The sequence below is a fragment of the Eschrichtius robustus genome, chromosome 19, assembly GCF_028021215.1.
Source record: "Eschrichtius robustus isolate mEscRob2 chromosome 19, mEscRob2.pri, whole genome shotgun sequence".
Lineage (NCBI taxonomy): Eukaryota > Metazoa > Chordata > Mammalia > Artiodactyla > Eschrichtiidae > Eschrichtius > Eschrichtius robustus.
The window spans coordinates 51,529,022-51,543,840 of NC_090842.1; the positions used below are offsets into that span (position 1 = coordinate 51,529,022).

Sequence of the window (14,819 nt, forward strand, 5' to 3'; positions counted from 1 at the left end):
GTGCCACGGGGCAACTAAGCCCGTACGCTTCAACTACTGAGCCTGCACGTCACAACTAGAGAGCCCAAGTGGTGCAGCTACTGAGCCTGTGCGCTCTGGAGCCCGTGCCACAACTAGAGAGAAGCCCGCACGCCAAAATGGAAGATCCCACACGCCACAACTGAGACCTGACGCAGCCAAAAAAAAAAGAAAAGAAATGTAGAAAGCTTAAGTCTCTGGGAATTCGCCCTTCCCCAGAGATAACCACCATTAATGCTTTGATGCATATTTTTTCGGACTTTCCCCATCTTTCTCTCTTCTCTCTGAAAACCTAATCATCTCTTTTTAAAAAACGAGATTATTGATGTGAACACGATAATTTGTTTATATTCAATTTTTCTCCTCTTTGATGATTTATTTTGAGTGAAATGAAGCCTTCTGAACTGGGACATAGTCTTACATCCTGTTTTTTTTTCCTTAATTAATTAATTTATTTATTTTTGGCTGCGTTGCGTCTTCGTTGCTGCATGCGGGCTTTCTCTAGTTGCAGCGAGCGGGGGCTACTCTTGGTTGCAGTGTGCGGGCTTCTCATTGTGGTGGCTTCTCTTGTTGTGGAGCATGGGTTCTAGGCACACGGGCTTCAGTAGTTATGGTGCGTGGGCTCAGGAGTTGTGGCTCGCAGGCTCTAGAGCACAGGCTCAGTAGTTGTGACGCACAGGCTTAGTTGCTCCGCGGCATGCGGGATCTTCCCAGACCAGGGCTCGAACCCGTGTCCCCTGCATTGACAGGCGGATTCTTAACCACTGCACCACCAGGGAAGCCGTACATCCTGTTTGTTTGTAAGTCTTTATTCTCCTGAGATGGCCCTTCCTCGAGGTTGTGTTTCTACCTTTTATTTTTATTTATTTGTTTATTTCAGTTTTTGCGATATTGTATTTAGTCATCTTGGCTGGCTTAATCACATTGTTGTTTTTGTTTTTATTTTTTGGCCGTGCCACGCGGCATGTGGGATCTTAGTTCCCTGACCAGGGATCGAACCCGCGCCCCCTGCATTGGAAGCACGGGGTCATAACCACTGGACTGCCAGGGAAGTCCCGATGGTGTTTCAACCTTTTAGGTCTCAGGTGATGTGGAGTGTGTGCCACAAGTACCCTCGCCACCCCTGTGGTACAGCCCCTGGGGCACCTGCTTGCAGGTGCCCTTGTGTGGCCGACATCCCAGCTCAAATGTCCAGGAGGTCAGAGGTTGGGCCCGTGTGTTCACTGCTGTGTCCTCAGCACCTGGTGTGAGCTAGTTATGCGGGGTGCTGACGAAAAGCACATGCTATCTGGTAAAAACAGACATTAATTGAAGACTCAAGCACATTAATATTTGGCATGTATCTAAAATTAATATCCTGGTGTTTTTCAGCTAGCGAGCCAGCACCCCAGGAGCCCGCACCCTTCTTCCCGATTCAGAAGATACAGATAGATGAAAGAGAGGAGTTCGGCCCGCAGCTGCCTCCCGTGTTCTGCGCCAGTGAGTCGAGAGCTCCTTATGTCATCTGTTTGCATTGGGGCCAGAGTCTCTCCTAAGATAGGACAACTCTAACCACATTGTTCTCTCTGCCAGCGTAATCCAGCATGAGGCTGACCAAATATATATGTTTGTTTCTAGTTTATCCGTTCTCAGCCACGTTTGGAAAATCAGTGCTTCCACCTCGTGCCTAAATGATAGCTGTTGCTTTTCAGCCTTAGAGTCCTTTAATTTTTTTTTTTTAACTTTTTAACAGATAGGGCCCTAAGTATCTCAAATTTTGTCACGTATAGAGATAAAAAAGTAAAAATCTAGGGCACAAAGATGGGATAGGAATTGTAGGGAGAAGGATATTCTGAGACTTCTTTATACTTTGGCTAATGTAGCAAATAAAATAAAACTAATCCTTTCAGAAGGAAATATAGCCCCTCCTCCTCCCCCAGTATCTGTTAACAACTTCTGTTCAGTGCCAGCTTAAACTGACATCTCATGTTAAAATGTTTAGACTGGTTGGCATCTCTTTGAAAGCTGAGTTAACAAACATCTGATAATAGAGCCCAGATATAGAAATGACATAAAATTCTATTATCTACTTTATAGTTTCCTGTAGTGCCCACATATGCATATTGGCTTGGTTAATTAACCCAGCCTTCAAAGAGATGAAAGCAGAGAGGAGTCAAATGTGTGAAGTTTTGAAAGATTGTGGTGAATGTATTTCTCATTTGTGTAATTATTCAGATCTTTAGTTTAAAATAAGTGTCGGCACTTGAAAGCTAAGTTACTTATGCGCATTTCCCAGACGGTTCTTGATATCCTTGTAATAGTTGATAACTTAATTTGGTCTATGGGCTATTTTCCAAAAACTAGCATCAAAAAAAAAAAAGTTTGGGGAGGTCAACTTGGGAAATATTTGACCAAACTGTAGGACTAGAAAATTGCAGGCATCAGTTAACTGGGTTTGGGAAATAAACCATCCTCCTGAAATACCTTGGAATTTTTCTTTAGGTAGAAAAAAGTTGATTTAATGACTTACACTGTTTCTGCTATAGATAATTTTCTGCTGGTTTGAAGACCTGGAAGTTAATGACCTATGAAAATGTTTTGGTTAGAATTTGGAGGTGGAGAAGTGGAGCGCATGCAACTTGTTTAGTCTTTTTTTTTTAATTTTATTTAATTTATTTTTTTATACAGCAGGTTCTTATTAGTTATCCATTTTATACATATTAGTGTATACATGTCAATCCCAGTCTCCCAATTCATCCCACCACCACCACCACCCCGGCCACTTTCCCCCCTTGGTGTCCATACGTTTGTTCTCTACATCTGTGTCTCTATTTCTGCCATGTTTAGTCATTTTTAATGATCATGTACATTATGTTGTTTTGGTGCTAATTTTTTAGTGTTTCTGCTTATAAGACAAACTCATATGAAATGTGCTTTTGTAAAGGGTGGACGCTGTCAGAGGGGTGGACAATTATGTGCCAGATTCTGGGCTATGGGATTCATGTTCATGGTCCCATCTAATCCTCTCTGTGTCCCCAAAAGGATAGGGATTCTTATTTTCCCCATTTTTCAGACAGGAAAACAGACTTGGAGAGGTTTAGCAACATGCCAAAGATCACAGACCTGCTGACAGAGCCAGATTCAGACTCTGGTCTATCTCTGAGTTTACCTGAGGATGTTAAATGACAGAAGGCTTGTAGGCATTCTGGTCTGACTTTATCTTCATCTGGCAGATAAGACTGTGGCCAGACACCAGTTGAATCACTCTGGTCTTAGGTTTCTGGCAGTTTCTAAATATAGATCTACAACGTGATATGCTAATCTGCTTGTTTATCAGTGAGGCAGGGCAGGAGTTCTGCCTTAATGGTAAACATTCCGTCTACGTCAGATTCCTAACTCAGTAATTTAGCCTTCTTTTCCCCTATAGTAATGTCTTTATTCCATTCGTGTTTCAGATGCTCGTCAGAAACTTGAGGCACCTCTCAAAGAGAAACATAAAAAGAACAAAGAAAAACACAAGACCAAGAAAGAGCACAGACGGAAGAAAGAGAAGGTGACTTCTGGGTGTACCAGGATCAGTGTGTGGGGTCAGACGCCCCTGCTTCTGTCGTCCAGACCAGCCTCCAGGGGTGACCCATGAAGCCAGTCAGGAAGAGATGGAGGCCACAGGTCTCTCTACACCTTGACAGAAATGTTGATAGTCAATGGAAACCCTCGATTTTCAGAAAAACTTTTTTTGTTTTGTTTTGGCCAAACCGCATGTCATGCGGGATCTTCCCTGACCAGAGATCGAACCCGTGCCCCCTGCCGTGAAGCGCAGAGTCTAACCACTGGACCGCCAGGGAAGTCCTGTTTTTCTTTTAGACAGAATATTTTAATTTATTCAGTTGTACTCAAAATTTTTTTTTTTATTCATGAACATTAAAAAGTAGGAAAGAAGGACATTTAAATATCTTAGAGTTGAGAATTCCCTGGCGGTCCAGTGGTTAGGACTCTGGGATTTCACTGTGGGGGCCAGGTTCAATCCCTGGTCAGGGAACTAAGATCCCGCAAGTTGCTCGGCCAAAAATATAAAATAAATAAATATCTTAGAGTAATGGTTGAGTATTAAATAACAGAATAGTTACTGTGTTTAATAAAACAATTGTTTTTAATAAAATAATTATTTAGATAATGAATAAAAGCATTTGATATTGATTATCGTTCAATATTAAAGGAAGGTATTAGTTTGAACATTTCTCAACTACTTTGTCATCATTACAAATAGAGATATGGGTCTGTAGCTTGCCATTTGAAGTGATGGACACTTTAAAGAACACTGTTGACACCGCTGTCTCAACATCTGTGTCTTCTTTTGAGTTATGGCACAGGCTTTTAATTCAGTTAATGTTAGTGCTGGGTACCCACAGTGATCTGGGTAGTAGTAGAATTGATTAGAAACAGTTCCTCTTTTGGCTACCAGAAAAAAGGATTCTTGAGCATGGAAGGTAAGAGAAGTTCCCCTGGAGTGAAAGGAAAGAAACTGGTGCTGACAGATTTGAAAACCAAACTCACGTGTTTCTCACCGGCACAATATGTGCTGTTCTCTGACCTTCTACCAGTTTCTTCTTTGTGCTTTTCCAGGGAGCTTGCCATCCTGATATGTGGTTTGTCACATATGGCTAACAAAATGGAGCAGGCAGGTTCACGGGAGGGGACAGGGTCACCTTGGATGAGATGGGGGCTGAGTGTCATGATGGGGTCCTGCCTGTGCCTGCTTGGTTCTGCTGTGTCTGTCGCCAGAAGATCAATTCTGTGAGCATATGCACGGTGGAGAGTGTGCCCAGTTGTGTGTCCTGGTCTGTCCCACACTAGGCTAAAGCTCCCCCAAGTGAAGTTTTTTGTTTTTGAATGACTCCAGCAACCAAATGCCTCATTAGCCTGCCACTGCGTGGAATTAGGAAGGGAAACGCCCATTCGTTCTCCTTGATTTGTTTATTTATTTATTTCAGAAAAAGAAACACCGGAAGCACAAACACAAAGGCAAGCAAAAGAATAAAAAGTCAGAGAAAAGTAGTAGTTCCGAGAGTACGGACAGCAGTGACAGCCAGAGCGATGAAGAAGGAGCCGCAGACCTGTCACCCCAGGAGCTGCTGAGACGGTAGGCGACAGGAGACAGTAGGCTTTCAGAAACCCTCAGAGGCTCGTTGAAACCTTGCCGTGTTTGCTTAGAGGGAAATGTCAGAAATGATAAATTTGTGCATTAACTCGGCTTTTTAAAAAGTGAACTTTTAATTGCATAAGTAATATGTAAATATATTATCATTGTGAAAATTCAGATCTTACAGATAAGGCTTGAAGTGGCCGGTGACCAATTCCCCAAATCTCTCTTCTCTCCTCAGTAACCTCTGTCATCTGTTGCTTTGTAACTCTGAAGACTTTTTTGCGCAGCCACACACACACACACACACATACACACACACACACACACACACACAGGTACACGTGCATTTTGTTGCACATTTTTAATATAAATAATATAACTTTATGTAGCATAAATCTAGAGGGAATGAACATTTAGAAGGAATAAATATCACCAAATTGTTTCCACAAGTGGCTCTATCCATTTAAATTATGAAAGCACCTTGTTATTACATCAGTTACAAACAGCACAGAGATGTTTGCCAGCCTGGTGGGTGAAGAATGGCATGTCATCTTCATTGCATTTCGTGAATCAGTAATGAGGCTGAGCAGCCTTTCCTGTGTGTCTCAGCCTTTGCTGTGGGCTCTTTTGTGAATAATGTGCTCCTGTCCTTTGCACAATGTTCTGTTTTCTGTTAGATTTTTATACTGGTTTTTAGGTACTGTTTTTACTGATTTTTAGGAATCAAAAAATAATTCTGGATATTAATCCTTTGTGTTTTAGAGTGTTACCTGTTATATGACTTTAAACAATCTTTGTTGAACAGAAACTTTAATTTTGGGAACACTCAGTTTTACGAATTTTTGTGTTGTCGTTGGTATGTTTTACATTTTGTCTTTTTAAGGCCTTCCCTAATGTAAGATTTTGTGTATGTATATAGACTGTTCTCATGCTTTTGTAATTTTGTTTGTGTTTAACCTATTTGAATTGTTTTATTTTCCTTTTTTTTTGTGAACAGAGTAGGGTAGGCATCCAACTTACCTTTCTCCAGATAGATGGCCGGTTGTATTAGTGAGAGTGAGTAGGCGAGCTGCGATGAAAAAGAACCCTCTCAACCCAGTGGCACAGCACAATGGAGCATAAATTAAATTGAGAAAGTTACTCAGGATCCCAGTTTGTTCCACTCTAGCATGTGGCCCTCAGAGGAGCCAAAGGGAACGGGTTGGAGGATGGTCTTGGAGGTTGTTATGGTCCTGGCTGGAAGTCACTGTCTTCCCTTCCCCTCCAGCCCACGGGCCGGAGCAGCTGGGTGGCCCTGCCCGGCCAGCACGGGACCAGGTAGGGCAAGTCCAGCTGTGGGCCCAGGGTGATGGGGGATACGGCAGGCGTGAGCCCTGGCCACTCGGCCCCACCGGTGCTCTGGGCTGTTAAGGGAGGTGTAGCTTGATCAGATTCTAAATGCCTATGCCCATGTGGATCTGTTCCTGGATTCTCTGTTCTGGTTTCTTAGCCATTTTTCTGTTTTTTCATCCACCCTGTTTTAATTACTCTGGCCTTATAGTATATTTTGCCGTCTGGAAAGACAAGTGCCGCTGCCTTGTTCTTTTTCATTTATTTCTTTAGAGTGGACAGGACCTTCTCATGGTTCAGAAACAACAAGGATATGAGCATTTCAGTTTAATCCAGAGCTCCCCTGAAGCGGCTGTGTTGATTCAGGTTTCCCTTTCCTCAGGGCGCGTGCCAGTGGTGATAGGGCCGGGCCAGGCACTGTGAGGCACACCATGGGTGTGGGCTCGTTTAGTCCTCACAGAAGCTGTGACTTGTGTCCCCTCCTCTCACAGGCGGGGAAAGCAAGGCCCAGAGAGGCCCACTGACCCTCACCAACACCTGATATTTTCACCCTTGACTGTTTGGGGCCATGTGATGAGTCATTCCTGCGGGGAGGCATTTGCACTTGCACACGTGGAAGCCCTTCAGTGCCCAGCGGGAGGGTGTGGTGGGGTGGGCTGAGCACAGCAGACAGAAAATGTGGGCAGGTAGCTGTGTGCTGACTGGCATCTAAAACTTACCATTTAGAGACCAGAAGCTGCAGAACAGTGTATATGCCTGGTACTGCTGTCCTCAGGCCTTTGGATTTCCCCGCATGCACATGTATGTACATCCTTGCGTAGAAAAGGGCTGGAGGGGTTCTTACACCCCTGAGAGCACTTATCTCTGAGGCGGGGACTGGGATAGAGGGAATGCAGCATCGGAGGTGTGAAATGTATTTAAATATTACTCTTGTGGTTGCTAAAGGTATAGTTTCCATAGCCCCTCACCCCTAAGCTTCCTAGGTTCTCCCCAGGGAGCCTGGAGGGGGCCCCTCCATCTTTTGTGCCTCACTCCACTCTGTGTATTACCTGTCTGCATCTGTCTCCTGCAAGGGGCATTTTGAGGGTCACGACAACATGGGTCTTACTTGCATCCCCAGCGCCTGGCTGAGGTCTCACTCTTGTCAAGGGCCCCTGCTGCTTTCCTTCAGTGACGGCACAGCCTAGTTCTGGATGGACTTGCAGTCTCCCCCTCCATCCCCTCCCCGGCAGACACTGATCTTCCTCCTGTCCCTGTAAGTTAGCTTTGCCCATTCTAGAATTTCACAGATGTGGAAACATACAGTTAAGTACACTCTTTAGTGCATTCACACTGTAAGTTCCCAGCTCCATGCATGTTCACTCCCTGAATATACCTAGAGCAAGGAATAAACCAGCACTCCAGAAGCCCCTCCCACTTAGCATCCCCACCCCCACCCCCCAAAGGTAACCACTCTGGCTTCTATCACTGCTGATTACTCTTGCCTGTGTTTCAGATTTGTTTAAGGGACGCATGTACCATGAACTCTTGCATCTGGCTTGTGAGATTCCTCTGCATTGTCGTAGCAGCAGCTGGTTCGTTCTCATTGCCATAGAGTATTCCTTTATGGGATACACCACAGAGTATTCATCTGTTCCGTTGTTGGGGGCATTTGGTTTTCCACTTTGGGGCTGTAGAGCAGGGATCTAGAGTCAGTGTGACCCAGCTCTTCTTGGTGAGTAGAGCCGCCATGAACATTCTTGTGTGCACGAAGCTGAGATTTAAGACTGACGGCTCGGGAGCTTTTGGCCCTGGAGCAAACATGGTTTTGTTTTTTGTGTTTTTAGTTCCTTCCCAAAGGTCATACGTGAGATAGGTGTGTGCAACCAGGATTAGAACTTGCTTTTATAAATGGGTCTTAATATGAGATGTGGAGGAGTGAGTCTCTCTGTGTGTTTTGGGGGGAACAGAATCTTAAGAGTGCAGATTAAACGGTACTTTCTTTCATGGTGTGGGTCATCCTCTGTATTTTGTGCCACTTTGGCTCAGGGAGAGGCCTGGCATTCTTCTCCCGCACTGAACTGTTTGGTTTTTCCGTTTGTATCTAACTTTCCTCCTCTCTCTTTTATTTCCTTTTCTAGGCTGAAGCGTCTTCCTCTAAGGAGGCAGTAACTGAATTCTGCCCTGGCCTGTCCCAGTACCAGGTCTCCTCCCGGATGGAAGTTCATTGGTCACTCAGTTAATAGATTGTACAGATTGTATTTATATGTAAATTTTTGCTGTAAAATAATTTTTTTTAAAACCTTGACATTTCAAAGCTTGCCTTGGAAGGTTGCTGAAATTGATTTCTATTTTTAACTTAATCTGTTAGTGTCAGAGGAAAAAACTCAGACTGTACAGTTTAATTAAAATGGCATTTTTCTATTTTTTTCTTGATTTTTCATTTCCTGAAACTTTAAAAAAGAAATGAAAAGCAAAGGCTTTTCTCTGGTTTTGTCGTGAAGAAAGCCAGGTTCAGATAAGGACAGTCTGACTTACTTAAGGACCCGTGTGGGAGGGAGGTGGTCGCTTTCCCATGTTTTCCTGGGGAGTGTGGTTCCTCCCTCATGTGGTTGGTGCTGGTGGCCAGGAGCCAAGTGGGCAGCACAGTACCAGGATCCTGGCAGGTGGCCTCAGCCTCTTGGGGTAGATGCCACCAAAGTGTCTGAGAAAAGCACTGGGACCAAGAGTGGAAGAGTGTGTGCCCACACCCTGGGTCACACAAGCTCCAGGTCTTTGCACTGCAGCCCTGGGTCCCTGCTCTGAGGCTGCCTCATCTGCCCTCATGAGACCTTTAGAAAAAGTAGAGTGCAGAGGTTTTTTTCCATTATCAAAGTAACATCATAGAAAAATCAGAACAATTGTAAAAGGAGAAAGAAGGAAGAAAATCACTTCTACTTCTACCCCCCAGGGTTGACAACCCTTGCTCTTTTGTTATAATTCCATGCAGTCATTTTCTAGCATTGAGTCTGCTCCCGGACAAGAGGTGACTTTTTTTTTTAAGTGTTTTTTAAAAGTAATTAATTAATTAATTAATCTATTTTTGGCTGTGTTGGGTCTTTGTTGCTGCGCGCGGGCTTTCTCTAGTTGCGGCGAGTGGGGGCTACTCTTTGTTGCGGTGCACGGGCTTCTCATTGCGGTGGCTTCTCTTGTTGTGGAGCATGGGCTCTAGGTGCACGGGCTTAAGTAGTTGTGGCACGCAGGCTTCAGTAGTTGTGGCTCATGGGCTCTAGAGCTCAGGCTCAGTAGTTGTGGCGCACGGGCTTAGTTGCTCTGCGGCATGTGGGATCTTCCGGGACCAGGGATTGAACCCGTGTCCCCTGCATTGGCAGGCGGATTCTAAACCACTGCACCACCAGGGGAGTCCCAAGAGGTGACATTTTGTTCTTTGGTATTTCATTGGCATTATGACAGGTATTTCCCTCACGTGCTTATATATTTTGTGTACCTACCCCTAACAGCTGCATCTTAATTAATCCTGGGCACATTCTATAATTTATGGACCGTTTCTCTGTTGTTGACGGTGAAGTGGGTTGGCCAGGAGACCCCTACAAAGGCAGAAGACACACAGTTCATTCCGGGAGGCGGAGCCAGGAAGACCCTAAGCGAGGCCGCGAGGATGGAGCTGCCGGTTTCACACACTTGGCCTCATTCCTTTTACGCCCAGAACTAGAAGTCCATTTTTCTGTGGCTAACCGTGTTGGGCGTTGAGCGGAAGCAGCGAGATGTCCGGGCTCAGGAAGGGCGCGTGGGTCCCAAGGCGGGGGCGCGGGCACGCGGCGCCACCGTTCGTGGCCAGGCCGGGCTCCGAGATGGCCTCCCAGCCCCCGGGCGCCCCCAGCTCCGCAAAAGCCCTGGACCAGGATGGGAAGACAGCGCTCCAGAGAAGTAACGTGCAGCTGTCCTCGCTCCACATCCGCGACGGCGCGCATCGGCCCTGCAAGCTGCCCTGGGTAGCCCTGGTCAGGGCCTGCGGCCGCTTCAAGCTCTCACTCTTAGAGGCGCGGCGGGGCCGGCTGCTGCCCTCGCTTAACCCCCTGGCCGTGGGCAATGACTTGCCACCGCCGGAGAAGCACTGGATGCCTGAGAAGGCAGCGTTCTGGGGCGACCAGGAACCCCTCTCCAAGGTCAGAACCGCCCCCAAGGGGAGGGGGTGTGGCTTGTTCCCAACAGGTGGGGAGAGCTCAAGAGCCGGCAAGGGGACCTGGGAGGGAGCCACCTGGCTTGCTAGGCCTGGGCCCAGTCCCCTGCCCCAGGCACACCTAGTGGGCAAAGTGGCCCACCCAACCCAGACCCTGTGGGCTCCGGCTGAGCCTCCCAAATGTCCCCATGGTGACACTCCCAAGTGCATGCCCTGGGGTCAGTGAGGGAGCCCTGTCACCCATGAGACAGCACTAGAAGCAATAGAAAACTTAGAATAATAATAATACAGAAATAAACCCCCCAAAACACTACTTTGTATTCTAAATGATATTTGAGAGACAATGCATTGATGAAAAGTAGGCCGGTGGCTGGGAAGAAGAAATAATCTGAACAGAGAGAAGTCTTGGGGATGAAAAAGAGGATTTCCAAACGAAAATCCTCCATGGAGGCTTTAAAATCAGAGCAGAGAACTGGAACAGGAAATTAGAAAACAAGCTCATGGGCTTCTCTGAGAACTCAGAGAAAAAATATAAAGGAACAATAATTATGAGAGAAAAGAGAAGAGGAAGGCAGGGGAGATGCAGAAGAGCCAGTAAATATATGAGGTATTGGGGTGGGGGGAGGGAGCAGGAGGAGGAAAGAAATACAGAAGGAAACAAGGAAATCTCCCTGGGCTGAAGAAAGACTGGCGTGCGCATGTGGAAAGAGATGATCAAGTTCACTGCAAGATTGGAGGGAAATAAAACCTACAGGTGGTGAATGCCTGCACCGCAAGATAGGAGCAAGGCTGTCCCTTTTCCAATGCGGATGGAAAAGCCTGCGATCAGACTGAGAGGGAGGCTTCTCCAGCTGTCAGAGGACCTCGCAGCTGAGTCCACAGCTGGGCCTGTCGAATGGCTGACTGTCTCAGCCAGTCCACCACAGGGGTGTGTTGGGGTCTCTGTGCGGAAGTCTGTTTGAAGAGAAAGCAGTGTGTGCCAGTGCTTTGCTTGCTTTTATTTGTGACAGTTATTCTGATTTTTAAGTAAAATTAAAGGAGAGCATAGGCGTTGTATTTTATTTCTGTTCTCCATAGAATACCCCCAAGATCCAAATTCAATAGATAAAAAAGGTTTTGGGCATTTTTGTTCTTTACAATTAAGTGTCTCCCCACGGACATAGTGGGTTCTCTATGTGGTTGCCAAGGGGGAGGGAGGGTGGGGGAGGGATGGATTAGGAGTTTGGGATTATATATAGAAATGAATCACTTTGCTGTACACCAGAAACTAACACAACACTGTAAATCAACTATACTTCAATAAAATAAATTTTTTAAAAGAGTCTCCCTAGCACCCCCCCGCACCACCCCCGCAACTACCCTCTTTCCCTCTACTGAGGCAACAAATGTTTCTAGTTTCCTCTGCATACTTAGAGATATTTTGTGCACATACCAGCACATACATGTATATTCTGACCCCTCTGTTTTTTTACATAAATGGAAGCACACCTTAGACCTCTTCTGCACCTGGTTTTTAAATTTTTTTTTTTAATTTATTTTAGAGATCTTTCCATATTAAAAAAAAAAAAATTATTTATTTACTTTGGCTGCACCAGGTTTTAGTTGTGGCACGCAGGATCTTAGTTGTGGTATGCATGAGGGATCTAGTTCCCCCAACCAGGGATCGAACTTGAACCTGGGCCCCCTGCATTGGGAGCGTGGAGTCTTACCCACTAGACCACCAGGGAAGTCTCAAGGTCTCTCCATATTAGTAAGGAAACAGCTTCCTTGTTCTTTTTTTGTGGAGAGTATTCCATTGGCTGGCTGCCCCCTGATGGATTTAACCAGTCTTGGGTGCGTGCACATTCAGGTGGCTTAAGATTTTTTTTGGCCTGAGGTTTTTATGATCCATTAGGTTAACAGAAGTTGAGAAGTTATATAAAACTCTGGGAGAAAAGTTTGTGACCTAAAGTATTCTCTGCCTGGCCAAACTGCTGGTCCCTGATAAAGCCAACAAAAGGACATTTTCTTCAGAGCTGCAAAAACTCAGAAAGGATGCCTCTCTTTGAGGAAAAAGTTACTCAAGGGAATACTCTGGCGAACAACAAAAACTCAGAATTAAGAACTGGAGTAAGAAAAAGCAGTTTAGAATAAACAGAGGGGAGCAGTGATTGAAAACAGTACACCTTGGAAGTGTTTATACAGAAAGGTTAATGCAGTTGTTTAGCTCAGTGAAAATGTTAACAAATGATCTTTTGAAGTGAAGGTGCACAATGCAAGAATAATAATGTTCCAGATGATTTCATCCAACAATCTGAGATGGTTTGCTAAAGAACATTCTCAATGATAATTCTTCATTCTTGGCCTTTAAACAAGGCACACTCACACATGGATGTGTCACAAATTTTAAAAATAATTGGCTCAAAACCTCTCCTTGGCTCCCTGGCACATTTAAGAGGAAGTGAGGAGATCTGACCATGACCTTCCAAGCCATTTCGGCTCTACCTCATCTCTCTCCTCTTCCATCTGACTTGCTGACGTTCAAGCCCGTCAGTCCGGCCTCCGGTGTCCTCGTTTTGTTCCCCTCCCCCCGAGGGAGGGGGTGTCTCTCCCTGCCCTCGGTCTAAAGCAGCGCTCACCTGGCTCTGGCCATAACCTGGCATCGCGTGCCGCCTGTGCAGTGGCTGCCCCCATCTCCCACCCTGGCCCCTGAGAGCAGGAGCCCGCCAAGCGCACTCCTGGTCTGGGGTCTTTGCTCCCCGGTTCCTGCTGCACCGCGGCACCGCGATCAAGGCCCGGCCAGGGAGGCGCAGGCGGATTTGTAGAACATATTTGTGGGACGCTACATATATCTAAAAAAGAGCTCACATTTTTTGCTTTTACAAACATCGGACTGTCTTCTATATGCTATTTTTGTTAGGGCCTCGGACAATGTACCTAGAGTACAAGAGTGTGGAACTTCTCTGTGTGGCTCCTGGGGCTCCCTCTCCATAATGCACCCCAAAAGTACTCTGCCCAGAAAGGTCCGGAAGGGGGTGGAGGGATTTCCCCGCTCTTGCTCTGTTTTCCCATACCAAAGTTCTGTTTTTGTGATGAGAAAAAGAACGAAGCACCGAGAGCTTTGCCTAGAGGCGGAGACAGCTGCCGAGCAGGGAACTGAGGGTCGGCTGTCTCGACCCCAAGGCGCAGGCTTTGGCGGTGGAGCGTGGAGAAGACCAGTGACCGGGTCTCGTCCTGGGCCCCGCAATCGGCCAGGGCTGCAGGCAGCCTGCTGTCCAGGCCCCGCCCCCTGACGCGCCGCCCCGCGCCGCCCCGCGCCGCCCCGCGCCGCCCCGCGCCGCCCCGCGCCGCCCCGCGCCGCCCCGCGCCGCCCCGCGCCGCCCCGCGCCGCCCCGCGCCGCCCCGGCCCCACCCCCTGACCGGCCCCACGCCTGCCAGGCCCCGTCCCCTGACCGGCCCCACGCCCGCCGCCTGGCTCAGTTTGCCTGCGCCCCCTGGCGGCCCAGCCCCGACCTGGCGCCTCGCATCTCGTCTCCTGGCGGCCCAGTTCCTGTCCCACCTCTCCCAGCTACCCAGAGCCGAAGGGCCGTCTCACTCCCGCCTTCCCACAGCCCCGTGTTCCCCACAACCCCGAAACCGCTCCCCTACCCTAGACCCCCGCCTCCCCTCATCCCTGCACCTCGGACTTCACTCGCCTCACCCCAACCTTTCCCGCCATCCAGAGTTCCTGCATCCGTGGGGGCACTGACTGGCGGCAGAGCCTCAGATCCCTCCTCCCAGCACTGTCAACTTAAAAGAAAAATGCACAGTGTAAAAGTTACCAGTTCACTTTTATTCCTGGACCTTACTGCGGACTGTAGCATGGGAGACAACCTCTCAGATAGCTCTGAGGGACGGCTCCAGAGAGGTAAGGGAGGAGCCAGGGTATATGAACTTTTTGCCGGGAAAAACATGTAGTCAAGCATAGAAAGCTTACTGCTAATCACAAAGAACAGACATCTCAAGTTAATGATTTTAGTGCTTTTCTGTGTATGGGAAGAAGACGGAAAAACTGGGATCATTTAAATGTTCCTTAAGGACTCGTCTTAACCATGTAGGGGCTATTGTATCCAAAGCACAAAATGCTTCCTGTTTTTCTCTGTCTTGAATTCCCCTCAGGTGCACTGTCTGTGGGCCACTGCAGTAGCTAATGGCTTGATCCTTGTAGAACTG

At 47.1% G+C, this 14,819-nt stretch overlaps 2 protein-coding genes across 2 annotated transcripts in view; both read left to right on the top strand.

Annotated features, from left to right (window-relative positions):
* GPATCH1 (G-patch domain containing 1) overlaps nt 1-8,876 on the top strand; it is a 43,305-nt gene extending 34,429 nt beyond the window's left edge. The window contains exons 17-20 of the mRNA XM_068528924.1: nt 1,390-1,497; nt 3,453-3,550; nt 4,989-5,137; nt 8,590-8,876. Coding sequence (XP_068385025.1) covers nt 1,390-1,497; nt 3,453-3,550; nt 4,989-5,137; nt 8,590-8,620 — 386 coding nt within the window. The 3' untranslated portion in view covers nt 8,621-8,876. The remainder of the gene's footprint in view (nt 1-1,389; nt 1,498-3,452; nt 3,551-4,988; nt 5,138-8,589) is intronic.
* Nucleotides 8,877-10,212: 1,336 nt separating this feature from the next.
* WDR88 (WD repeat domain 88) overlaps nt 10,213-14,819 on the top strand; it is a 47,166-nt gene continuing 42,559 nt past the window's right edge. Inside the window, exon 1 of the mRNA XM_068527117.1 lies at nt 10,213-10,614. Within this exon, the coding sequence (XP_068383218.1) occupies nt 10,213-10,614 (402 nt within the window). The remainder of the gene's footprint in view (nt 10,615-14,819) is intronic.